This window comes from Chenopodium album, chromosome 6 (assembly GCF_948465745.1).
Source record: "Chenopodium album chromosome 6, dcCheAlbu1.1, whole genome shotgun sequence".
NCBI classification, from domain to species: Eukaryota; Viridiplantae; Streptophyta; class Magnoliopsida; order Caryophyllales; family Amaranthaceae; genus Chenopodium; species Chenopodium album.
Genome location: NC_137839.1, coordinates 64,127,077 through 64,153,728, shown reverse-complemented (window position 1 = coordinate 64,153,728; position 26,652 = coordinate 64,127,077). Strand labels below are relative to the sequence as shown.

General features: G+C 32.6%; 2 protein-coding genes and 1 long non-coding RNA gene across 5 annotated transcripts; 2 read left to right on the top strand and 1 right to left on the bottom strand.

Moving 5' to 3' along the window:
* Positions 1-213: 213 nt before the first annotated feature.
* On the top strand, positions 214-11,481 carry LOC145636168 (glutamate receptor 2.7-like). 2 transcript variants are annotated; one of them, XM_081687643.1, is made up of 8 exons: positions 214-1,088; positions 4,821-5,233; positions 5,493-5,848; positions 5,960-6,500; positions 7,106-7,424; positions 7,754-7,884; positions 7,972-8,151; positions 10,907-11,481. In XM_081687643.1, the coding sequence occupies exons 1-8, from the start codon at positions 824-826 to the stop codon at positions 11,351-11,353; spliced, it is 2,652 nt and encodes an 883-aa protein (XP_081543769.1). In that variant the 5' UTR covers positions 214-823; the 3' UTR covers positions 11,354-11,481. The 2 variants fall into 2 exon arrangements, with proteins under 2 accessions (XP_081543769.1, XP_081543768.1); XM_081687642.1 differs by having other exon boundaries at positions 215-1,088; positions 7,754-8,151; positions 10,907-11,480.
* A 1,873-nt stretch (positions 11,482-13,354) lies between these two features.
* On the top strand, positions 13,355-20,377 carry LOC145635011 (glutamate receptor 2.8-like). The gene is made up of 6 exons (XM_081686321.1): positions 13,355-14,246; positions 15,874-16,734; positions 17,061-17,536; positions 17,625-17,940; positions 18,423-18,823; positions 19,969-20,377. Exons 1-6 carry the CDS (start codon positions 13,976-13,978, stop codon positions 20,275-20,277), a joined length of 2,634 nt encoding a protein of 877 aa, XP_081542447.1. The 5' UTR covers positions 13,355-13,975; the 3' UTR covers positions 20,278-20,377.
* Positions 20,378-22,958: 2,581 nt separating this feature from the next.
* On the bottom strand, positions 22,959-25,931 carry LOC145635010 (uncharacterized). 2 transcript variants are annotated; one of them, XR_014113735.1, is made up of 4 exons: positions 24,473-25,931; positions 24,052-24,181; positions 23,371-23,523; positions 22,959-23,271 (listed from the first exon to the last, which is right to left on the bottom strand). It is a non-coding gene; the product is annotated as an uncharacterized LOC145635010 (long non-coding RNA). The 2 variants fall into 2 exon arrangements; XR_014113734.1 differs by lacking the exon at positions 22,959-23,271 and having other exon boundaries at positions 23,283-23,523; positions 24,473-25,927.
* Positions 25,932-26,652: the final 721 nt, after the last annotated feature.

Here is a 26,652-nt window from a genome sequence, read left to right as displayed (position 1 = left end):
TAAGCCCTTTACTATTCGAGTTGATGGATCTTGGCACAAATCGTCAAAAATGTATGGAACAGGCAGGACGATCACTTTATCTGACCAAAGGGAGAGAGACGCGGGGGGTACTTCTGGTATTGCTTCCTCGGCCCTTCATGCCGAGGGTCTTGCTTGCCTTTCAGCTTTGGTCTGGGCCCGAGAAAATAGATATATATCCATACAGCTATTTACAGATTCTACTATGATAATCAACTCACTATGCAAAGAAGGGGCTTTATCAATGGACCTCTTCTGGATAGTTAAGGAAATCCGAAGGATAGGTAAATCTTTTCAACATTGTGTATTCCTAAAAGTCGGGAGAGAAGATGTTCATCGACCTCACATGCTTGCAAACCAATGTCGACAAACGGGTTCATGTTTTGCTACCTCCATTCCTTTTGATGTTTTTTAATACTTTTTCCTTGCTGTTTTCTGCTATTGTCAAAAAAAAAAAAAAAAAGACAAATTAATTAAGACCCAATCGTACTCTTCCTTTTGCTTGTACTTACTCAACTATTTCCAGGAAATATCTTGGAAAAATACTTAGTATAGTCTTGTAGAATTATTCTAATATAAATAAAAAATTGGTATTTTCTTCTTTACATATTTTTTTGTTCTGTGGCTTATATACCATCTATACAGTCTATTCTTCATATTTAAATTTAAACAACATACGTCTTGACTAGATTCATGTGTCACCCTTCTGGAATCATATACACTCGCTTCTTCTCTTTATCTTAAACTGAAAAAAGAGCCAAAATATATACTACTTAAAAAAAAAAAAAAAAAAAACCCTTAAAAAATGGGTTTGAATGATGCAAGTATATGGGTTGTTATAGGATTCTTAGTTATCTTACATAGATGTATTGTTGCTGCTAATGACGGCAACACCTTGATGGTAATGAATATAGGCGTGTTCGTTGATCCGAATGCTCGAACCGGGAAGGAGCAAACGGTTGGAATAGAGATTGCAGCTGAGGATTTCAACAACAAGTCTCAGAATAACAAGGTGGAGTTGCATTTTCGAAACTCTAGTAGGAGCAATCCTCTTCAAACAGCCTATTCTGGTAAAGTTTTTTTCCACTCCAAAATTAAGAGGAATGTCTAAAACTTGACTTTTCTTCTTTTAGCTAGATATATGTATTTGTTAGGAAAGATTAGGTGAATATTATTCCTTATTATCATATATATTAGTTTCCTTAATTATAGGCTTAATTGACTCAAGATAATATTTAGAATATCTGTAGTATATGATTTGAGATCAATGAGAACAATTCAAGCTTTGAGCCCTAAACAATTTCAGTATTGATTGGTTTCTATGAGGCTCACTACAATCTTGAAGGAAAAAAAAATAAAAAAAACCAATAATGTTTATGTGGAATTTACATTTTTTGGCTGTTGAAAGTTTTCTTACTATGATGACCTGAATAAATGTAAGGCCCTGTTCACTTCACCTAACAAAAATAATATGCAGTAAAAATAGTTACAGTCCAGTAAAATTAATTTAAGTTTAATTCAGCAAATTTAAGTTCAGTTCAGTAAAAATAATTCTGGTTCAATAAAAATCATTAAACTTAAAGAAGAAATATAATAGAAATCCAGTAAAAATACTTTCAGTTTAGCATATATGATTTCAATTCAGTAAAAATAATTTAAGTTCAACAACATTAATTTAAATTCTAGTAAAAATAATTTCATTTAAGTTAAGTAAAAATAATTTCATTTCAACAAAAATAAGGTGAAGTGAACGGGGCCTAAGGGCATGTTCACATTTACTGAACTGAACTGAACTGAACTGATTGGAGTTTAACTGAATTGAATTGAACTGAACTGATTGGAGCTGAACTACACTGATCTGAGCTTAACTGAGCTAAAATGAATATTTTATGAGAGAGGAAAATTAAGAACTTAACTGAATTGAACTGATTGGAACTGAACTGATTGGAGTTGAACTAAACTAAACTGAAATTAAGTAAATGTGAACAAGCCCTAACTCTTTATATTGTTCTTATGGTACTTTGTTAGAAACAATTATCATAATTGCACAATATATTTTATCTTAATGCTACGTTTTAAAGTGGTTATTATCTAATTAACAAAACTGGTGTCTATAAGTCATTTTGAACCTGATGCCTTTTTTTTTTCTTCTAACAACTAGTGAGTTGACTTCAAATTAAATGGAGCCAAAAAACAGGAATAGAGGGAGTACAGTGTATTTAAAAATATAGATGTGATAGATATAAACTAATAACCTTATAACCCTATCATATTAACTCTAGTACTATGTCCAAGGAGCAAATTAATCAAATTACTCTTTATTGTTGGGTTATAAGTTTTTGGAAAATTTGTCTTGAAGGGACTTATATGTTTACTATTTTGTCTAGAAGGACCTTATATGCTGAAAGTTGCCTAAAAGGACCTTATAAGTATGTTTTGTTGTTTGGAAGGACCTTAACATCGGAATTCGGCATTTGACTTTGATTCTCGGTCATTGACCCCCCACGTGCATGTCACATAGCATTAAAAAAAGTACCCTCTCCCTTTTTTTCCCCTTAACATTGGAATCCGACATTTGACTTTGCTAGTGTTTTGAAGGCTAGGGTTGGAGGGAAAAGGGGAAAAAAAAGGGAGAGGGTAATTTTTTTAATGTCACGTGACATGCACGTGGGGGGTCAATACCGAAGAATCAAAGTTAAACGCCGGATTCCGATGTCAAGGTCCTTATAAACAACAAAACATACTTATAAGGTCATTTTAGACAACTTTCAACATAAAAGGTCCTTCCATACAAAATAGTGAATATATTAGTCCCTTCATACAAATTTTCCTAATTTTTTAAATACTTCAAATGTCCATGTTAATTTTTACAACTTTTTAAAACATAACAAACTACTCCTTATTAAACTTTCAAGGGTTTTATTATTATTATTATTATTTTTTTTTTTTTTTTTTTTTTTTTTGAAGGGACATTAAACTTTCAAGTTGATTAAAAAAGAGTTGTCTTGCTAAAGGCCGTAAAACCACAATTGAATATGGATGAAGATTGATTCTATAATTGACTAGTCCTAGCGCACAACAAACAAAGATCCTAAATTACATAATTTAAAAAAACAAGAAAAACTTATCATACGAAGGACCACGAGAATAACATCGATAACTTTCTGGCTTTGGTGTTTTTATTCTTGGTCTTTCCAATTTTGTCGCTTATACATGCCCGTCAAGTGACTTCGCATTGTATCCACTAGAATGATGAATCCACGAGACGAAAAAAAAAAAGTCATTTTCTAAGGGTAAGCCAATCTATAATTAAAAGGAAAATTTGTTACAAAGGACCTTTTAAGTCCACTATTTTGTGAGAAATGACCTTTTAAAAAAAAGGTGGCAAGGAGGGACCAAATATGGATTTTTTTTTTTGTGAGGAGGGACCTATGCCCGGAATTCACCTTAGCCCCACCCCTTTCACGGCAGCCTCCTCTTTCCTCCACCTGACCACCCCCACCCGCACCGCCTCTATCTTCCCGCTCCCCTTTCACGACAAACTCACCACCCCTAACCACTCCCTCTACCTCTCCACTGCCAGCACTGACCTCACACCCACCACCCCTTTCACGACAGCCTGCTCCTCCCCTTTCCCTACCCCCACTCCCTTTCCTCCACCCTGATTACTATAAAAATTCATGCGATTTCCTCCACCCTAATCCTAGAATTTAGGGATTTAGAGAAACGAGAAACGAGAAACGAGAGGGATGAAGTCAAATTTCTGAATGAGTTAATGAAGGGTATGGAATTGGATGAGTTTTTGAAGAAATTGGGTTCAATTGAATGAATTCAGAAGTTTTGAAAGCAAATTGGATGTAAAATTGTGCAAAATTTGTAGAAACGAAGATCAGTCTTCGCGCAAAAGCAGAGAAATGAGAGGAGAAAATTAAAGAGAGGGAAAGACGGTGGGGATCGGAGGGTCACCGGCATGGGGAGGCTTGGGCGCCTGGGTCAGCACCGACAGCGGCAGGAGAGAGGGGGTGGTGGGTTGTGGGAAAGGCTAGGTCGCTAGGCTACCTTGAAAGAGAAGGGTTTTCGGGATAGAGGAAGGGATTGCTGCCATGAAAGGGGTGGGGCTAAGGTGGTCAACACCGGAGTTGGCGGCTCAAATCCTGCTTTCCGGGCAATGGTCCTCTTCACAAATAAAAACTCATTTTTGGTCCCTTCTTGCCACCTTTTGTTTAAAAGGTCCTTTCTCACAAAATAGTGGACATAAAAGGTCCTTTGAGAAAAAAATTTCCTAATTAAAACTTATAAGATGTTTCTAAGAAATTATATATGCTACTGGCACCTTTCTCAAACATTAGAAATATGTGCATTATATTGTTTGAACTCATGACCAACAATAATTAAGTTGAAATTCTAACCATCATGTATTAATCGGGCAATACACTAATTTGTTTATAATACCCCCAAGTGTAAAAGAATGTTAGAGTTTTTGACTTGATTCCAATAGATTTTGGAATGGATTATCATCGCTCACTCTTTGTGGCAAACTTAAAAAATCTCTTGTAGCTTAGTTTGTAACATATACAACTTAATTAAATTAGTAATCATGATCTAACCCACCTTATTAAACATAGCCCACATATTAGTAACACAGCAATGGCCATTAGAATGACTGCATTCTTATCTACTATGGAATTGGATACTTACATCTAAATTTAACCTAAATGTATATATATTTGTGCATATTTTGATGAAAACGTTCTTACAAAACTTGGTGCTTTTATTTGTTTTGACATGTAATTGAAACACAGCAATTGAGTTAATCAAAGAAAAGAAAATTGAGGCAATAATCACCGGGACAGAAAACTCCGAGGAAGTGGCATTGATGGAAGAAATCGCGAATCAATATCAAGTGCCAGTTCTTTCTCTCGCAGCAGCTTCTTTAAGATCATCGTCACAAGTGGAAAAACACTCTTTCTTGGTGCAACTAACCAACGATTATTCACCGCAAATTAATTGTACTGCGATGTTGGTTCAAAATTTTGGATGGAAGAAGGTAATCGCGGTATATGAAGATGGTGAAGATCTTAGTACAATATCTTCAATGTTGGATCTCTTCTCTAAAGAGCTTCAAGGAGTTGGATCAGAGATTGAACATCTTTTAGCCTTGCCTCCCGTTGGTTCTGTGCCCTATTCAAAGGAACTGATCGAGGAGCTAGCTAAGGTATGTAATTAATGTAACCTTCAACGTAACAAAATTAAAATTGTCACATTTAAGAATTCGTTTGGTACAACTCATTTTGTGTATGTTAGGTCGGACCATATGGTTGCTTATAAAATAAACGAAACAACCTCTATAACACTGACCAAGTAACCCCTATAATACTGATCAGATAACCTGCTCAATATAAGTAACCCCTATTACATTAATGTAGTAACCGTTATTTATTAGTAACACTTTCTATATTGATTTTCTTGTGTAGGTATTTAGCATGCAATCGCGTGTGTTTGTAGTCCTTGACTCTTCCTTGCCAATGGCGATTCAGCTGTTTAAAGAAGCCAATAATATGGGGCTAATGGGAAGAGAGACGGCGTGGATTGTTACAGATAGAATTGCAAGCCTACTCGACGCTCTTAATTCTTCTACAAGATCTTACATGGAAGGCACACTTGGGATCAAGACTTATTATGATGAATATAGCCAAGATTTCATGGATTTTAGTCGTGCATTTTTATTGAAAATGATAGCAAAATATCCAAATGAACAAAACTTTCATCCTGGAATTCATGCTTTACGAGCATATGATGCCATCACAACCATTGGATATGCATTTGAGAGGTACGTAAATATCTCTCTATTTTTTTGTTAAAATTTCAATAAATTTGTCCAATATTTATAGGTGTAGTAAGGGTGCAACATTACCATGACATGTTTGTGTGAATATAACAGGAAAAAACGTCAGGACTACAATATATCACACGCGTTAATGCATGAAATTTTGTCTAGTAAATTCACCGGATTGAGTGGCAAAATTTCGATAAAAAATGGAGCATTGGATGAAGATGTTATTTTGTATAGGATAGTAAATGTTTTTGGAAAGAGCTACAAAGAACTCGATTTTTGGTCCCCGAAAATTGGTTTTGTTGAGAAATTAAGAGAGGAAGATCACAAAGAAAATAGTAGTGAGATTTTAAATAAAATGCTAAACGGAATAGTAAATTGGCCAGGAGATATTAAACATAATGTTCCAATAGGTTACACGATGCCAAGTACAATGAAGCCCTTAAAGATTGGAATTCCTGGTAATCCACCTTTTGACAAGTTCGTCATGGTGGAAACTTTGAATAAAAACAAGACTACTTACACAGGCTTCTGCATTGACGTGTTTCTTGAAGTAGTCAAGATTGTGGAAGAAAGTTATGGTCTTCCTTATGAGTTTGAAGTTTTTAATGGCACCTACGACGAATTAATTTACCGCGTCCATGACAAGGTAGGTATACTTCGAACTTGTTTTCTTCAACTAAAATAAAGCAATTTGATGTGATTTTAATAAGTTTTGATCTGGTCTGATTTGATCTTATTTGAATTTTGATTATCTAGTCCGGTTTGCTATGACATGATTTATTAATTAGATTAAACTTTGACTGCATTTTACTACTAATTTATAAAGAGAAATATTATTAAATTGGATCTTGTTACATTCGCCTCATCATGTACTTTTCAAATATGTAACTTACATAATTTTATTTAATATACAATTAACGATACTTAGCAATAAGTAAATGATAATTAAAAGTTCTGATCTAATCCGATCTGAATGTTTCTGATTTAGTCAAATATGATGTGATATTACTATGAATAAGTAACAATTTAAGAATTTGAAACATATTGCACAGAACAAGTCCTTACTCTGCTCTTATAGACTTGTTTCATTACACACATTTGTCAATGCTTTTCTGTAACCATTAATATCTTTAATCACACATTTGTAAAATAAGTACATGTTAAGACGTACACATTAATATGATTTTATGTCTCATAGCGTCAGTATCCTTCAATTCGATATTAATTGGTTATAATTTATCATGATGGCAGACATATGATGCAGCAGTTGGTGACATAACAATATTGGCAAATAGGTCAAATTTTGTGGAGTTTACTCAACCTTACACCAAATCTGGGTTGTCGATGATAGTGCCTTTGAAATCCAAGGACTCTCATAAGGCAAAAATGTTGATGAAGCCTTTCAGTTTGAAGTTGTGGTTGGTTATTCTTTGCACCTTGTTATATACCATGTTTGGTGTGTGGTTGATCGAGAGTCAAATTGCCAAAAATTCAGACTTTGAAGGGAGCTTGACTAACCAAATAAATTCTGCACTTTGGTACACTTTCAGCTCCATTTTCTTTGCCCAAAGTAAGTATTTATAGAAGACTATACCATATACTAGTAGTTGTTCTCAAAAAAATTTATTTTCATTCATCATCACAAATATGGAGTATTGTTTAGAATAGGAGTATCTAAATAAAAACAAATGGAAGCTCAGTGAAGATTTGTTTGTAAGGAAACTAGTCCAAGAATTGAAGTATATAATACTACTATGATATGTTAATTCCAACTAACCTGAGAGTCAAGGATAGCTCAAGTGGTTAATTCCATCCTGGTTATTCTCAATTCAATTTAGAAATGCGTACTAGTTAGGTGGGACATAATTATCGAGAGTAATAATAATTTTCCTTTTGTAGGGGAGAACATACAGAGCAATTTAACACGCGCACTGGTGGCAGTATGGATGTGTGTGGTGTTTGTAATGACATCAAGCTATACGGCAAGCCTAACAGCAATGCTCACGGTTCCATTGTTAGAGCCAATTAAGGTGAGAAATGTTGAATGGCTGAAAAAAACAAACTCCAAAGTAGGTTGTGATGGGGGCTCAGTGTGGGATTACTTAGTAAATGTGCAGAAATTCAACCCACAAAATATAAAGAATGTTAGCAGCCAATATGACTATCAAGAGTTATTCGACAATAATACAATTGTTGCTGCCTTTCTCGAGCTTCCATACAAGAAACTCCTCGTCAACCAATATTGCAAAAGCTTCACTAGCACCAAGCACACCTTTGGATTTGGTGCACAAGGCTTTGTAAGTTTCTACGAAACTTATTACTAATACTCTTTATGTTCGTCTTTTGAGTCATTTTTTTATAGCGTGTTGTCATACATTATAGGAAAATTTGTCTTGATGGAACATATATGTTCCCTATTTTGTTGTTTGGGGGGATCTTGAGGTTGAAATCCGGCATTAATTAAGTTTATTCTCCGACGTTGACCTCTCAGGTCACCTTAAAAAATGATTCCCCCCTTTTTTTCCACAATTTCCCTCCAATTCCTCCTTCTCTCTCTTCTGATCTCCAAATGGCATGACACAAATCAAAATAAGGGAATTTGAGGAAAATTATGGAAAATAAAGAAAAATGAGTCATTTTTAAAGGCCACATAGGTGAACACGGAAAAAAAAGTAAATTATTATTGGATTCCGACCTCAATGTCCCCCTAAATAACAAAATTAACTTATAAGGTCCTTTTGGACCACTTTAAACATATAAGGTACTTCTCGATAAAATAGTGAACATATATGTCCCTTCCAGACAAATTTTTCTACATTATAAGTCATGGTATACATTATATGACTAATTACAAACCACCAACACATAAAATTCGGTTTTTATACATTTAAAAATAGTGTATACTGTATATAATGCCTATTTAATAATACACGTAGAAAATATATTTTTTTTTTTAACACAAAAGGGAAACTATATTATATTAGGATGGTATTAAGAACCATCTTACAAAAGATAGATAATCTGGGCGCATGAGTAGCAGCCCATAATTACCTATAGTAGCCTTATAAACTATCCGAGAAAGCATATATAGATAAGAGTTTGTAAAAACAGCCCAAAAGTACTACTAGTAATATAAACTAAAATAAAGTAACTGGTAGCAGACCACACATGTTGAGCAAAAGGAATTGAAGGAAGACTGCTGAAACCCAAACTAGGCTGCTATTGGTTCAGGGATCTCTGCTGCATAGGCTTCAAAGGTTGCAGGAGGAGGGTAATTATAAGGGACCCTTTCACCGACCTTGATCTTGGTTCTGGCCATGGTAGCTAAGATGTCAGCCACAAAATTACAAGACCTGTTAGCATGAAAATCGAAACAGTCCAGTTCCTTTCAAGCAATGAAGCAACATCCCTAATTATATTGCCCAAGTCACTCTCTTCAAAGGTTTTTGGGTCCTGGAGCATTTTAGTTAGAGCTTCAGCATCAGTTTCGAGCTCTAGTTGCTTTATATCTTTGCTCCAAGCAGTGAGCAGACCCTCCCTTATAGCAAGAAGTTCAGCAGCTGCTGCAGACATGGCATTAAACCTGATAGCAAAGCCAACAATCCACATTCCCCTATCACATCTTATAACACCTCCACCACCAGCATTATCAAAATTCATCCAGGTAGAAAATATAACCACGAATCATCAACTAGCTATGCATTTCTTACCCTATTTTTTTTTACTTAATTAAAGAATCTCTTCAAATGCATTGCTTCGGTCTTTTAGAGGAAGGCCCTGTTCTCTTCACCTTAAAAAAATAATATTAAGTAAAAATAATTTTAGTTCGGTAAAAATAAGTTCAGTTCAGTAAAATTAATTTCTGTTCAGTAAAAATAATTTCAGTTCAGTAAAAATAAGTTCAATTCAGTAAAATTCAGTTTTCTTAGAGAAGAATTATAATAGAAAATCAGTAAAAGTAATTTTAGTTCAGTAAAAATAATTTTAGTTCCAGTACAGTAAAAATAAGTTCAGTTCAGTAAAAATAATTTCAGTTCAGCAAAATTAAGGTGAATCAAACAGGGCTGAAGTCTTGCATGCAATGATCTTATGAAAAGTTTTTGGATAAGTCAATTAGTTGATGATAAATTATATTCTGCAATGGATAAGCCCTAACTAAAAAGGTTTCTCGAATGTTTCGAAGTAACCTTAAGATAGAAGGAAAAAAGGTGACTTTAGAGTTGTGGTCAAAATCTAAGATGACAAGATTCTTGGTCGTACAATGTAAACGATTGAGGTACCAAGAATTCCAAATGCCCTTAGACTTACTTAGAAGTCAACAATTGTATGCTTGAATGAACAATGTGTCATTTTAAAATGATGTACATAGACCTAATAAGGTTGCATATAAGCTGCCAAATCTATAATATTAATTATTAAGTTATCCATCATGCATTATTAAAATCAAAAATCAACATCAATTTTAACTTACTAACTACCACACCGGAATCTTTATTAGTTGGTTAATCCCAAGATTTGAGATCAAATCTCTTACACACATTACTTTCTTTACGACTTTTTTTACACAAACAACAAAGTACAATAACAATTAACAATTGATTTTATCTCTAAATTCGTACTCTATCAATCATTATTAGATTCTAAAATTAATACAACTTTTTATATGTGGTTTGCCGCATTGAAAAACCTCTGCAAAATTAATTATCTCATAATAGGTAATGATAAAATATGTAAATGTTGAATACAATATTATCTCACAATAATAAAAAGGATACGTAGATAAGGTTGAATTTCATCAACTAAATTCCATGAAAAGTTAGGTAAATTATAGAGAAGGTAACATTATATTCCTAATTCATCAATATTATTGAAAGATTCGAATGTCAAAGTAAGTTTTACGTGTATTATTACTCTTTTTTTTTTTTCCTTTGAGGGGAATGTTAATTATAATTACTTCTTTGAACATGTTTTTGTACATGAATAAGCATTATATCTTTAACCCTAGCTTTTTGATTATTTTTTTTTAATTTGTTCTTATATAATTCCATACAGGTCTTTCAAAAAGGCTCTCCAATAGTAGATGATGTATCGAAGGCCATACTAAAATTATCAGAGAATGGAGTGCTAAAAGAATTGGAAGACAAATGGTTTTCCAATTCTGAGTGTCCAACTTCCTCAAATGTTGTTGAGAGATTAAATCCAAAGGATTTTGTCGCACTTTATATCATATATGGTGTAATTTCTATCGTATGTTTATTTTCTTTGGTAGCTTATATGATCCGGAGATATCGAGCAGCGATTGCAATTTCATCGAGTGATAGAAGCATTGGACATTGGAATTGTATCATTTGGATGTTTAAGTTTGTACAATTTTACCATGGAGGAAATCACAGAAATTCTCAGATTACACCTATTACGGAAAATTTACCAAGCGAAACACAAACAGATGATTGTGTTGTTCAGACGCTGGAAATTCCTACCGTACTACTTAGTAATTAAATACATAAACATCTTTCTATGTAACGCATACTTACTATTGAATATATATGACAACATTATAAAGCTGCTAGTGATTTGAATTGAAACTGTTTTGAATATGCAACATTTTACCGCTGTAAACTACTCATATGTAGTTCCTTCATTTTTTTTAAATAATATTTGTTAGAAAGGGATTTATATCTTCACTTTGTTGCGAAAAAGACATTATTACGTATTCAAAGTAGTGAAAAAAATCTTTATATTATAAGTACTTTTGTTCTGAGAAAGGACCTTGACGTCAGAATATGGTAATTGACTTTACTTTTCCGATGTTAATCATCACGCACGTGACACTTGATGTTTTTAAAAGATCCTTTCGAATATTTTTTTTTCCCTACATTTTGACATTCTGTCTTTCTATCCCCAAAAAAAAAGTAATAGGTGCTCAAACACTTTACCTGTTATTTTTTTCCCCACGTCACACTTACCAAAATTGCTAGAAATCTAAGAAATCGGGCCCCATATGAGTTGAGTCGTCGTACCCAAAATTCTGTTATCACATATACATATCTAGATAGGTGCTCGTAGTTATTTTGATAGCGTCTCATGACTCTTATCTCACTTTGTTTTAGGCTAAAAAAGTAATACTCGTTTTAAGAAGACGTGTTCAGAACGAAAACTAAGCTAAGTTCATGTGGGTTTGAAAAAAAAAAAAAAGGCTAAGTTCATGTGGGTTTGAAAAAAAAAAAAAAAAAAAAAAAAAAAAAAAACTAGCTAGGAGAACTAATAAGTTGATATAAATGATTTATTATGGGCCTGTTCTAATAGACTGAAATCAGCTGAACTGAATTGAACTGAATATTTTATGAGAGAAGGAAATTAGGAGCTAAACTGAACTGAACTGAACTGAATTAAATTGAACTAAAAATAAACATATGAGAACAGACCCGTATATAACAAATCAGCTAGGACATTCATTTTTGAAATTGCATAAATTAAGATATAAATTATTGAAATTATTCATTAACAAATAAAGAAGATAGTTGAGATAAAGGATTAGTTGATTTAAAGCAAATAAAAATAATAAATCAATATAGATAAATAAGACATGAGTTTCTATTTATAGAGACTAATATAGATTCATAAGAAATGAGACTTCTATTTACAGACTAAGTTATTAATTAAAAGGAAACCTTTTATTTAAGGACGGAGGAAGTATATACATACTACGTGTTTTTTAAAATGTTACACTAACCGAATGCTACCATGTTTTTTAAGTGTTATAATTTCTTGTTTTTGGCAATAAGCTACATTTTAATATTTTAACTTTCTCCTAGTATAATCCCCACCAAAAACTACTATACTTTTTTTTTTTTTTTGAAAACAAAACTACAATACTTTTATTTCTTTTTTCTCACATTTATTACTCTATAATAAGCTAATCTCACTATTTTTTTTTTCTTAAATCTTCAACTACCTCACTTATTATTTTTTTTTTAAAAAAAAATAGTTAAATTGTCTAAAAATATGCATCACTGAAAGTGTAACATTACTCAAAAAAATCACAAATGAACGTGTAAATGAAGTTAATAGAATACAAAAAATATGGAGTAAACGAAAGTGTAATAGTTGAATAATTAAATCAATAACAAATCGATTTGTCTTATATGTCTTAATTATTGAGTAGGACCTGGGTTTAGTTTTCCTTCTCAACACGTTACACGTCTTCTTATTACGAGTATTATATTATTTTTTTTTTGCCTAAAACAAATTGAGATGAGACGTTATCAATTAGATTAATAACTGCAAGCACCTATCTACCTATGCATATATGATAATAGTATTTTTTTTTTTTTTGAAACCATGATAATAGTATCTTGGAGACGACGCGACTAAATACATACGATTTCTTAAATCCCAAGCAAAAAAAACATTGTTCGTTGTTTTATAAACTTATTGTATAATTAGTTATTCAACAACTTTTTTGTGTGGCTAGTCAGTAGTCATACTATGTGATTACTTGTTAGGATTCGTATTCAGGGGTTACTTATATAGGGGTTATTTGTATGAGTTATTTATTCAAACAAAACTTACTCAGAGGTTATTTATTAAATGAAACTTACTCAGAGGTTACTTAGTTAGGGTTGAACTTCTTTATTTGTTTTTCTTTATTTTCTTTTGTTTTAATCTTAAATCTTTTCCCCTTTGGTATTTCATTGGTTAAGATGCAAGTGATGACATTGGGGTTTTTCCCAGCCATCTATATTTGACTGTATGAGCAATCTTTTGCCTATTACAATGTATATGAACTTCTATTATTTTTCAAATTTAGATATTATCAATTGATCTCTTACAGTCCTACATATCCAACACGTTATAATATCATAAAAATTAAATCTAAGACAAAAATGTACGTAGTATATTAATGCATTTGTATTAATTAATGAATGAATGAATAACTACTCCAGCTGAAGGAAAATTCTAAACTCTTACCCATAATTTTCAACGAAAGGAATGGAAAAGTCATAGAAATGGACCATTACATTTTCCTCAAACAAAAAAAAAAGGACCATTACATACGCACGGTCTATAATCTATAGATGACTATATCTTACAAAGAAAAACCTCAAGGAATGAACAACCATGGACTCGAAAATTTTCGCGTTCATGAAGCCGAAGCTTCACCCCCTCGTATTATTATTTTCACTCTACTTGTGTATAATATTCTTGGTTGAAGGACAAACCTCCGTTGTAGGTGATGATGGTGTAACTACAAAAATTGGTGCAATACTCGACTTGGATTCTCGTATGGGTAAAGAACAGAGAATAGCCATTGAAATCGCGGTTGAAAATGCTAAGATTTCTGTTCATTTCATAGATCACAACCAAAGGCCGCTTCAAACTGCTTTTGAAGGTTGGTTGCTTCATTCCTGATTTTATAGCCTTTGTTTCGTAACCATGAAAATTGCCTTATGTGTTGCTTCCTGATCCACAAATGTAAGGAGGGAAGGGGAGGGAGTTGGAGGGATCCATTTTTCTTTCACTTTTGATAAATCAAATCCCTTCATTAGATAGATTTGAAAGGAAAATGGAAGGTCTCCTTGTCCCTCCCCCCACCTTCCTTTCCCTTCCCTCTTTTTCCTTTCCCTTTACTATTATTATCCAAACATAGTGTAAGTGTTATGAATTAGCACATGTTAAAAAAGGAAGAATTAAGGATAATTTTGGAGGAATCTAGGCCAAGCACACACATATCCATCACAACTCTAACCAACACTAAAGAACGTAATTGTTTTTAGTTTTGTGAGGGATAAAGAGTAATAATTATGTCATAATTTGTTTAAGTAAAAAGGGATAATTTGTAGTGTTGAGGAGTGGGGACAAATTTTCTTTTCAAATTTAGGATTGGAAAGTGAAGTTATTTTAATATATAAATGGATGATATGATTGATAAAAATTAGATATAAGGATGAAATTTTACAATTATGGTGTGCTAAAGACATACCCAAAATTAATTTAGACTAGCTATAGTATTAAAGAATTTTTAACTTATACATTTTCTATACTAGTCCAACTACAATTTATTGATAGGATGTATGAATTTTAGATTAATATAATACTCTGTAATATTAGTCCAACTACAATTTATTGATAGGATGTATGAATTTTAGATTAATACTCTATAATATGTATGTATAAATTTTAGTTTAATATGATGAGAGTTGTTATAGTATATGATTAGATTCTTGTCTAGTTATCTTATGGAGTATAAATCTTTATTGGTTATAAAATATGTAACAATGCCAATATAATTTTGTCTCATTGCATGTTTTTGACCTTTCTTCATCTATCTACTTCATGCTCAAAGGACCGTTATGTCTTACTATGAAAAATTATATGTGTCCTTAATTATGTTCATGAAAGTGGCCCCGACCCTTATATTACCCTTTAAATTAAGTAACATCAGTAGATGCTATTCACTCAACTTGTCAATTTTCTTGTGTCTATGACTTGTGCTAATTATGGAACAAAAAGTATTACCTGTATTCATGATTTTGATACAAAATATGTCCATTTTAAAAAAGTGAAAAACATGAAAAAGTAGAAGGAAGAATTGGCCTAAGGTGGACAGAAAATGAAAGATTTTATGTAATAATAATTATCTAAACAATTTGATTTTTAGCTATTTATAAATTGATGGAACATGTTTTATTTACAAGAGAGTAATACGGAGTAATATAAATGACATTGTGAAATAAAATAATTTTTAAAAAGTATTGAGTCTAATGACCTTTTGTTTTTCATTTTTTATTTTTCTAATTTATTTAAAAAATAAATAATCTTTTTTAATTTGTTGATTATATACCCTATACACTATTTACTTATTTTTCACACCCGACATAACCAACAACAATAGTAGGCATATATAGAATAACTTTTGTGATGTATGACTATCATTCAAAATTTCAATCTTGATAAGTTATATGTGATATGTGATATACATAATGCATATGTTATTAACATTAGAAAAACTCTTGCAGCTGAAGCACTAATCAAGGAGAAGAAAGTGGAAGTTATAATAGTAGGCATAGAAGATTGGCAAACTACAACACTAGTAGCAAAAATTGGAAGTCTAGCTCAAGTACCAGTTCTCTCACTTGCTGCATCACCTCCTATCACCTCACCATTCGCATCACGCCAATGGCCATTCCTAGTCCAAATGTCTCATAACACGATTCAACAAGTCCAAACCATAGCATCCATCATTCAGAGCTACCTTTGGCGTAGGGTCATTGTTGTGTATGAAGACGACGTTTCCACGAGTTGTGGTAATTGTGGCAAAATCTCTCTTCTCACTACATCCCTCCAAAACATCGGATCTCAAATCGAACACCACCTTGTTCTTCCACCACTTGGATCAACTACCAATCCTAGAGGTACTATAAGCGAAGAATTATTGAAGTTTGCCAATGGAAGATATTATTCAAGGGTTTTCATTGTTCTTAGAGTATCACTTCCTTATGTTAGCCTTTTGTTTGAGGAAGCAAAAGGGAATGGACTAATGAGGGATAACTCGGCTTGGATACTTTCCGAAGATATTACTAATTTTCTTCCCTCTTTGGACTACCCTACCATGTTAAATATGGAAGGTGCTATAGGAATTATGGCCAAGTTTGATAACTCTACAAAGGGTTTTGAAGTATTTGATGCAAAATTTGGGTTCAAATTTCTTCAAGCATATGAAAAAGAACGATATTATGAACCAAGTTTTCAAGCTCTAATTGCATATGATGCTATCACAACCATTATCAAGGCTAAGCAAAGCCTTAGTAACAACATTGGTGATCATATTGTTACATCTAAGAGCTTCCTCCAAGAAATTTTACAAAGTAATTTTACAGGTAATATTTTATTCTTGATTCTCTTTTGAAACTCCCTTAATTTATCTTAAATGTTCTTTCGTCTGCTCACTTTACTCACCTTTTTCAAACTTTTTCAAATGATTAATTTGTTATGTCATTTTCTTTAAATTGTACGATTTCTTATGATGAATATATTAGCTGACTCCAAATCATTTTGGGATTAAGGCTTCGTAATTGTTGTGTTGTAGATACATACTTTTTCCTTGCTTGTTCTTATTATATCTACACTATACATTTACATGTATCTATACCTTATGTCTTAGCCTTTGTATATTTTTTTTACATGTTACATGCCTTATCGACAGGGTTAAGTGGTAAAGTTATCTTCGACCAAAAGCATCATGATCTAGGAGTGAGTACTAGCACTAGACTAGTGAACATTGCTAGTTCAAATTACAGAGAAGTATTGGATTTTAGTAGTGATGATATTGAAGATGAGGATACCGCGAAAACACTAGCAAATGTAATAAAATGGCCAGGGAACTTGACCGGTGCCATTCCAAAGGGATGGGCGATGCCAACAAACGCAAAACCAATTAGAATTGGAGTTCCAATTTCTCTTAATTACAATAACTACATCAATTATACAGGGAGTAGAGCTCTTGATGGCGATTTTTGTTTAACAAGACACGTTCCGAATTCAGTCCATAATAAAGATTTCAAAGGCTATAGTGTTCATCTTTTCAAAGAGGTTCTACAACACTTGGATTATAGACTGCCTTATGTGTTCATTCCTTACAATGGCTCATTTGATAATCTTATTGGACTTGTGCATAACAAGGTAACTTATTTTTTTCTCCAATTGGAAAAAATTGTAGTAAAATGTAAGTCAATTTTTTTCATAAAACGTTTTTTTTTTGTTTTTACAGTGTTTTGATGCTGCAATTGGTGATATAACAATATTAGGAAGGCGAATGGAGCTTGTAGATTTCACTCTTCCATATAAAGAATCAGGATTATCCATTATTCGGCCTGCATCCAAATCTTACAATTCTCACGGTCCATGGATATTTTTGAAGCCCTTCACAACAAAAATGTGGATAGTAACGTTCTTCATATTCGTGTACAATATGATTATCATATGGGCTTTGGAGCATGGAAGTAACTCGGAGTTCAGAGGAACATGGAGAAATCAGCTCAGTGCAACAGCTTGGTTTACCATCAATTCTCTCTACTTTGCTCTAAGTAAGTGTACCAAACTCTCCTCCCCCTCCTTCTTTAGGTTGCTCAGGCTCGATGTTCTTATTTCTTCTATTTTAATCTTATACATACTCCTTAGTATTTTCTTTCCTCTTTCCCATCTCATTACTACCGAAATTTCTCCCTTTATTCGTTCAATTCTATTGATAAGGATAGAGTGTAAAAATCAATATTGGGCTTCAAACATCAGCTTAAGTTAGCAAAAGTTTAAGCCCAGGGTTGTTTTTTTTTTTTTTTTTTTTTTTTTTTTTTTTTTTTTTTTTTTTATTTATTATTATTATTATTATTATTTTTGGTACGTAATAAAGGCCAGAAATGGTTTTTATATACTCTACCAATTTGAGTTGTTGTGGGCTGAAGTCTGCTCTGCTATGTCAGCAGCTCAAAAGAACATGACCTAACTCATGTATTGAAAATTACGGTGTATATGACCAGTTACTTATAGCAATTATGTGTTGGTATATTAGCGGAGACAATTTCCTCCAAACTAGCAAGAGTGGTGGTGATAATGTGGTTTTTCATGATAATGATATTAACCTCAAGTTATATTGCCAATCTCACTTCCATGATCACCAACGATCGACTCAATCGAACATCAATCGACGTTGAGATGCTTCAAAGAACCAATGCTAAAGTTGGTTATGATAAATCATCATTTGTAAACACATTTTTGGAAGATCTTCTTAAGTTTAATTCTACAAACATAATTCCCATGGAACCAAAGTTTGAGGATAGTCACATGGAATTGAAAGCAAGAAATATTTCAGCAGCATGCCTAGAGTACCCTTATGCACAGCTCTTTGTCACAAAGTATTGCAATAAATACATCATGACTAATCCAATCCACAGATTTGGCGGCTTCGGATTTGTAAGTTTCTTTGCAATTTACTTTCTTACATACATGAATTACTTCAATATATTATTACACATGAGAATTTGTCTTGTCAATTAATAGAGGTGCTATTTCGGGTATCCGGATTGGATTCGGCAACGTCAAATCGGGTCTAATTTTAAATTTAAGTCATACTAAATTATTGTGTTAAAAAAAGTTATATATCTATGAGTAATATATTTCAGGTAGGTTTCGAATCGAGTCGGTCAAATAAGATTTTGATACCTCTATGTCAAGCAAGTTTATGGTGTACATACAATGATATTTAATCATGTCAAGTCAGTTAAAAAGTCAAATTTATTCTGTATGTGAATCGAAGTAACTAATCATTTTGTATACTAATACACAATAAGCCTATCGCAGGGAAGTTTTTACAAATGCCTAATTTGATGAAAAATTATCTAGCAATGCTTTGATGTGTAGTTTATTAGAGATTCACCTTGTAACATTGAGATCACAAGGTTTGATCGTATTTGACGATACTTGGGTGTGAAAATATTATGTCTTTCTACCTTACATTCATGTTTCTAGCCTATAAATACTTGGCCAACCTAAGCTAGTAGAAAGAAGAGCACCTTTAGAGAGGTTTAACCCTACTAGGGGCACTCACTTTAGGGGACGGGATGCCCTTAGTCAATCTCCACTAATTCCAAAAGTGAGTACCTTGCTTACCCGGGCCAGATTTGCCTGTGAGAGATTTAGGCTCATTAAAGCCTTTTTTTACCAATATAAAAATAATCCTTGAAAACTTCATTTTAGTGCTCAAGTATGTTAGACTCTATGGATGGATTTTTTATTTTATTTTATTTTATTTTTACCTAATAGACTCTATGGATTAACTTAAAGAATACTCCTTGTGATATTTTTTAAAAATTGAAATAATATAAGGACTAAAGTAGAAATATGATTGTAAATCACAGTTTTAAATTATATATGTTCTAGGATGTATGACAGTTTATTCTGAAAATCCCAAAATAATATAAATAATGTACGTATCACAAAAGTGTATCAAAGGAAGAATATCAACCAGTCAATCCATGGCATATATGATTGAGCTCGCTCTTCTAAGAACGCAACTTACAAATATGAAGTTTCTTACATTTTGCTAATTAAAATTGCAGGTTTTTCCCAAGGGTTCTCCAATTACAGATGATGTTTCTAAGGCTATACTAAAGCTAACAGAGCTTGATCGTCTCAAACATTTGGAGAAAAGGTACTTAAATATAAATAGGGATTGCACCAGTAATGCCGAAGACTCTAACAACAGTAATAATGGACAACAAAGCAGTTTAAGCTTAGAAAGCTTTCAAGTTCTCTTCTACGTTTCAGGAGCAGCAACTAGTATTTGTTTATTAGCATCTTTTATTCCCTTGTCCAGAAAATTCTGTAAAAAGCTGGTAACTCGAGTAATAGGTCCTAGTAATAATTAATTTAAGTTTGATAAAGGATTTTTTTGGCAATTACCACTAACAGTTGGTGTTTTAGTTTTTATGACCTACAATTTTATTTTTCATGTTTTACCACCTACTATTTTTGAAAAATAATAATTTCCCACCAGACTGCCCAAAGCCTCCTACACGACGTCATTGTGGGCCCCATCGACGGATAGTTTTTTCAATTTTATTCCTTTATCTAACCTTGTTCTTCGATTTTTGGATTTCAAATCCAAATTATGCAAACAACCACTAAATTAAGTACCTAATTTACAAAATTGGGGCTAACTATAAGATGGTGTTTATCATTTAGGGTTTAAAAATGAAATTAGTAATTTAATATTATTTAATGATTGATTTATGAAATTGGGACTAGTTTGCGTCAATTTCACGTATTATATAAGTCTTCAATAGTATTGAAATTGATATTAATGCTCATAAATTATTATTACTTATTGATATGAAAAATTAGGGTTCGTACGTATTTTAGCGATATTTAAACTCAAACGTTTTTCTAAATTATGATTTACAATCCTAAATTGAGCATATATATTATTTCTATATAGAGTTAATCAATGTAACTAATGCTTAATTTAGAAAATTATCTCAGTTTAAAAAATTCCCTAAATTTGGGATAAACCCTAAATGATGAACAACAAATTATAATTGACACATAATAGTGACTTAACTATGTTCGTGTGAGCTTAAATTATGTTAAATTGACTACTAAATGCTTTTCCCTTATCTAAATTAATTTTTTCACCTATTACCCCTTAGTTTTTTTGTTTATTTACTACATACCTCCTGAAATTTTTTTAAATTCACAATATACCCTTGAGTTGTCACAAAAGTTCACCATTTACCCCTAATGACAACAAGATGAATGAAATTTAGTTAATTATGCATTAAAACCACCTTAGATCTCTTCCCCCATCCCTAAAACTACTCATCTCCTTTCTTTAACCACCGAAACCACTTCAACTCTCCATAATTGTATCCGTATGATTGATATTGAGGATGAGAAAAGGAAATTTAAATGGGGTGGGAAAAAGAAATGTGGGTGGTTTTAGGGGTAAGGGAATGTATTTATGGTGGTTTCAAGTTATAATTAACCCTAATAACCGATGAAAATAAAATAAATTATTAGTCATCAAGGGTTTATGGTGTATGTTTGTGAGAGCTCAGAGGTATATGATGAATTAAAAAAAAAAGTTTAGGGGTATATGGTGAATAAACAAAAAGAAACTCAAGGGCATATGGTGAAAAGACCATTAAATTTATACTGAAAAAAAAAATCATTGAACATGAGAATCGAGAAAGAAGAAGGCATGATGATGTCATGTATGAGAGTTCGTTTGGGAAATCTGGTGGGATAAAAAAAAAACCTGTAGATGGTTATAACTAAAACAACAATAGTAGATGGTTATTTCCCAAAAAATCCTTTGATAAATTGTAATGTTTTTATTATCTTTTTGAAAGTTGCGAAAATTATTTTTTTGTATAATAATATATATAACATAGATAAAATATGATGCAATGTGTAATAATAATAATAGTAATAGTAATAGTAATAGTAATAGTAATAATAGTAGTAATAATAGTAGTAATAGTAGTAGTAGTAGTAATAATAATAATAATAATAATAATAATAATAATAATAATAATAATAATAATAATAATAATAATAATAATAATAATAATAATAATAATAATAATAATAATGGCTATGGTTTCATTCCCTTCTCGTCTTCTTCACTTAGGGAATTAGAGAAGGAAGTTGTTGTGTTGCTGAATCGAAGTCAAAGGTTCTTGACAACGCAAGACATTGGCCCGTGCTGCAGCTAATATCTTCACTAGGGTAGGCTTTCCTATAGCTAGAGGAGTGGGGCCCATATTGTATCTCGGTTTCCCACTAATTTATTTGAAATTTCTCTCCAGTTTTAGGCGACTAGGGCAGGGTAGGATTCCACGTCAATTTTCCGGCGTTTTGGGCAGATTTTCCGACGCGATCAGGTACTCGGTGGTTTTGCATTCAAGTCAGGCGGTTTTGAGGTGTTTTGGTGCAGTTTCCGGGTGGAATTCAGGTTTCAGGGTTATTTGGTGCAGTCTTCTCGGGCCTATTTAAGGCGTTGTATTGGCGGTTTTCAGACCTTTTTGCGATTGTTTTCCGGCGACGGTCTGTCAAGTCCTTTTGGCTTCGCTTTTTGGGTTGTTTTCAGGCGATTTGGGGTTATGTGCGTGACTGTTTTCATGCGTGTATCGGGCTGTTTTCAAGAGATTAACTAATAATTTTTTTTTGCGAACATTTCTGGTCGAATTTTCAAGCAGTTTTTTGGTCGGTTTTCTGCCACACTAGTGGAAAAAAGGCCATTTGTAACGGGCAAAAAGGGCCCATCCGTAACGGGCAGCGTCCGTCACGTATGCAGCCGTTACGGATGGGCATTGTTATTCGTAATGGGCACTGTCCGTTACAAATAATAACTTATTCGTAACGGGCACTTCAAGTGCCCGTTACGAATAACGGGGTTATTCGTAACAGGCATATGTTTTGCCCGTTACGAATACCTTGTTATTTGTAACAGGCATGTATCTGCCTGTTACGAATAATTTGTGCCCAATTTTTAAAAAAAAAATCCAGCACATTCATGTTGGATTTCTTATAGCTTTGCTTGCACAATCATTTTATGAATTAACTAATGAGAGAAATTATGTTTAATGCATGGTATAGTAGAAAATCTCATATACAATCATCAATGTTCAATTATCACCTAATAATTAAAATAAAAAAAATATTTTACAGTAGAAAACCAAGCTAATAATTATCACCTAATAATTAAAATAATCCACTAGCTCAACACTACAACACTACTTCGATTATTTTACAGTAGAAAACTAAGCTGCGAGGAGGAGCAAGGGATATGGTGGGGCAGCAGGGATGGGCAGTCGAGTGGCAAACTCTAGATGAACCCAAAACATTCCTCAAATAAACCCCTAAAAAGAAACAGATCCATAAATCAAAAGCAACCCAAATTGTATCAATTTGAATCAAGTAATTCAATGAAAAAAACGGATGTTTAACAAACTATATACCTTCTAACTGCAGAGCGATTCCAAGAATCTTGTAACGAAGAGACCCACACTGAGCAATAGCACAAAGACCCCCCTATTGTTGTTAACCTTTTGGAAAATTAAGCCTCTTCAGCATAATCAAGCTAAGCTCCCAAACCCTTCTTACCTTCAATTCTAGCATAATTATGCAAGTTCAGTACTAAAGTCGGTTGTCTATCAATCAATGCTTGACGCTTAGCTACATATATATAGTAGCTATCTTATTCATTCCACAAACTGGAAAACTCATTCCTCAAACAATAATAGCATTCAAAATTCAATATAATACTTCTATATAGCAATTTAAAGTCAGTAAAATCCACAATAATCAAATTCCATTTCATAAGCACATTTTGTAGGGTCTCAAGTATAAATCAAGTTTTATATTTATCCAACTCATGTCGCACACTATCAAGCAACTATAAATCTATAATATAGTACTAATCAACGCTTAGCTACATAAAAACCATTAAATTTCATAGCTTTGTAATTTCATTCATAAATTATTCAATGAAAAAAAACAAGGTAATGATTGATTTCAGCCATGGTTAATCAGATACAGAAAACAAAACTAGTGGTAATCACTAAACAGTAACATTAGTGTTCATAGACATTTAAGCATTCAATTGCAAGCATTCAGAACTTGAATTTTAACAAACTAACCTCAAGATATCGTTTCCTAGCTTCATCAACCCCATATAGTCAAGCTTCACAAAGGAAACACCAAATTGACTCTGTATCATCTGGGTTGTGAGCTACATTCAACCTGAATTGCTCTGTGCCTTCTTCAAACCTATCAATAAAGCATTTAATTTCTCTCAAAATTAAAAGACAGAAACATGTACTTTTTGCAAACACCAAATGTTCAAAATTGCCACATTTTGTGTCTTAAAGTTAAGTGTTTGTAAGAGGATTGCATCAACTATACTTCATACACATTATACAACAAGCACAAAAGGCCAAAATCCTACATTCGTTATCACCTTATAAGTTATAAATACAGTAAAAAATAGAGCAAAAGCAAATCTCAATGGTAATAAGAGATTTAAATTATTTTCCACTAAATTAATTATGAATCATTTACATCTTCCACCATTATTCCGAGTTGCTCCAACTTTGATCTCAAATTCCATGGCTTCCTTGGCAACCAAATTCTAGCATTTTGATTCCTGCAATTTGAGATCAAGAATACAAATAGTTAAAAAAGAATTGTAATATTCAGTAGAGAAGCCATAATAAAATTGGGATTGAGATTAAAGAACGAGTATAATCTATATACCCTAATAATTACTACTTATATCACCAACCAAATTCTTCTTATGAAATCCCTTTGACAAAAATAACTTGCATCAATTAAACAAATAGTATAACAGCTAAAGTGTGAACCCTAATATCCTTGTAGATAATTACCAAGGCACGAGAAGGAAAAAAAAAAACACGGACACACACACTATGCTTCACACACACAGACCACACACACACCATGCTTTAGCTATATGCTTCTTGCAGGCAATGTAAATATTGTAATTGTAGACTGATTAACCTCCAGTCCATAATGCTTAACAAGGAATGATACTTGCATAACAAATGCAGATTATATTAATTATCTTTACAAGAATTCCTTAATAACTTAAATTTTATAATTAGATTTTGAGTCTACTTATTAAGATTACCCAAGAAATATATCAGATTATATTGAGAAATGCTTTTCTAGTGTCTAAAATTTTGTTGATGATTTTGTATCTTGTAGATTTCAGTAAAGCCACCTGCAATATACAATATTCAACATAGAAGTGACAAGCTTCAAGAATTAATTTTGTATCCCAATATTAACATGTGAAAAGGATATCAAAATTCACACTTTATTTTGATAAGAAATCCTTCTTCTTTCCCCACCTTCCCACCAATTATTTACAAAAATCTCATAAAATAAATCCACTCACCAACTAAATTCGCGAGCTCTATTAACATGCACTAAAAAGGTTGTCTGTTTTAAGAGAAAAGCAATTGTATCATGAAATCAAAACACCACAAAATACAAGTATATATCCCTTATTTAATCTTATAGCCTGGGAATTTAAAGAAGTTTAGTGATAAATTGAACCTTGATCGACCATCAATAATCAATTATTTTTACCCAATTTACTCACAAATCATCCTAATAATCTATAAATTCAATGAATCACGCATCAAATTAAAAAAATCTAAATAAAATTACAAGTATAAAATCGAGGACAAACATCAACAACGGAAAAATAAAATAAATTTTAATAAAACATTAACCTTTTCAAATGAACATCTGTAATTCGAAAGCTAAGAAACACAGATCTATATAATTTCAAGAAATACTGACATTTAAATGTTGTCAAATTTTAGTAATTTGCAGTGCTGCATGTAATTGAGAAAGCCACAATTTTTTTTGGAGAAAAATTGAATTAAAATCGAAAATAAAAAAACCCTTGGTTAGAAGACCATGAAATTGTAAATTTGAGCAAAACAAAAACTCAAAAAACATGAAAATAATGAAATAATTTAAACAGAAAAGAAGAAAAAAGCATTAAACTTCAAGAACATCGATCATTTCGAGAGGGGGAAACGATGAAAGGTGATGGGTTTGTATCAACTCCTTACGCCGTTGCTAGGACCAACCAACTCGATCTTGAATTGAGGAAGAAGAGAAGAGGAGGATAGAGGGAGAAAGGCGAAAAGAGGAGGAGATCAAAGAGAGAGAGGAAGAACAGAAGAGGAGGAGAGAGAGTGTGTGTGTGCAGCTGCAAAATAATACGGAGTAGTTTAAAACCCTAGCTGCTTGATTTAGGTGTAGCTGACTTTGTATTTGTCCGTTACAAATATCCACGATTCGTAACGGACATTTCTTTGTCCGTTACAATTATAAAATATTCGTAACGGGCATTTATTTGTCCGTTACAAATGAGTTTTTTCTGTAACGGACATATATTTTGCCCATTACAAATACACTTTTTGTAACGAATTTCATTATGCCCGTTACAAATGAGCCGTTACAAATGAAGTTTTTTCCACTAGTGCTAGTTCAGTTTCTTGTGGTTCAGTAGCGTAATTTCGGGCAGTTGTGAGGGTGCGTTTTTTTGGTTGTTTATGGGCTGTTTTGGTCAATTTTCAGGCGGCTTTCAGTTGCGTTTTTGGGTGGATTTAAGGTGCGATTTTGCTCTGTTTTCAAGCGTGGTTTTGTTCTGTTTTTGGGTGCGTTTTTGGTGCAGTTTCAGGCTTTTTTTGGTCAGTTGG

What these genes read in the sequence shown, in the direction of transcription:
- LOC145635011 (XM_081686321.1), top strand. Translation starts at nt 13,976, where the DNA reads ATGGACTCGAAAATTTTCGCGTTCATGAAGCCGAAGCTTCACCCCCTC. An exon ending in TTTACAAAGTAATTTTACAG is followed by an intron (nt 16,735 to 17,060) that starts GTAATATTTTAT and finishes CCTTATCGACAG; the next exon opens with GGTTAAGTGGTAAAGTTATC. An exon ending in TTCTCTCTACTTTGCTCTAA is followed by an intron (nt 17,941 to 18,422) that starts GTAAGTGTACCA and finishes TTGGTATATTAG; the next exon opens with CGGAGACAATTTCCTCCAAA.
- LOC145636168 (XM_081687642.1), top strand. Translation starts at nt 824, where the DNA reads ATGGGTTTGAATGATGCAAGTATATGGGTTGTTATAGGATTCTTAGTT. An exon ending in TTTACCGCGTCCATGACAAG is followed by an intron (nt 6,501 to 7,105) that starts GTAGGTATACTT and finishes TCATGATGGCAG; the next exon opens with ACATATGATGCAGCAGTTGG. An exon ending in CTCCATTTTCTTTGCCCAAA is followed by an intron (nt 7,425 to 7,753) that starts GTAAGTATTTAT and finishes TTCCTTTTGTAG; the next exon opens with GGGAGAACATACAGAGCAAT.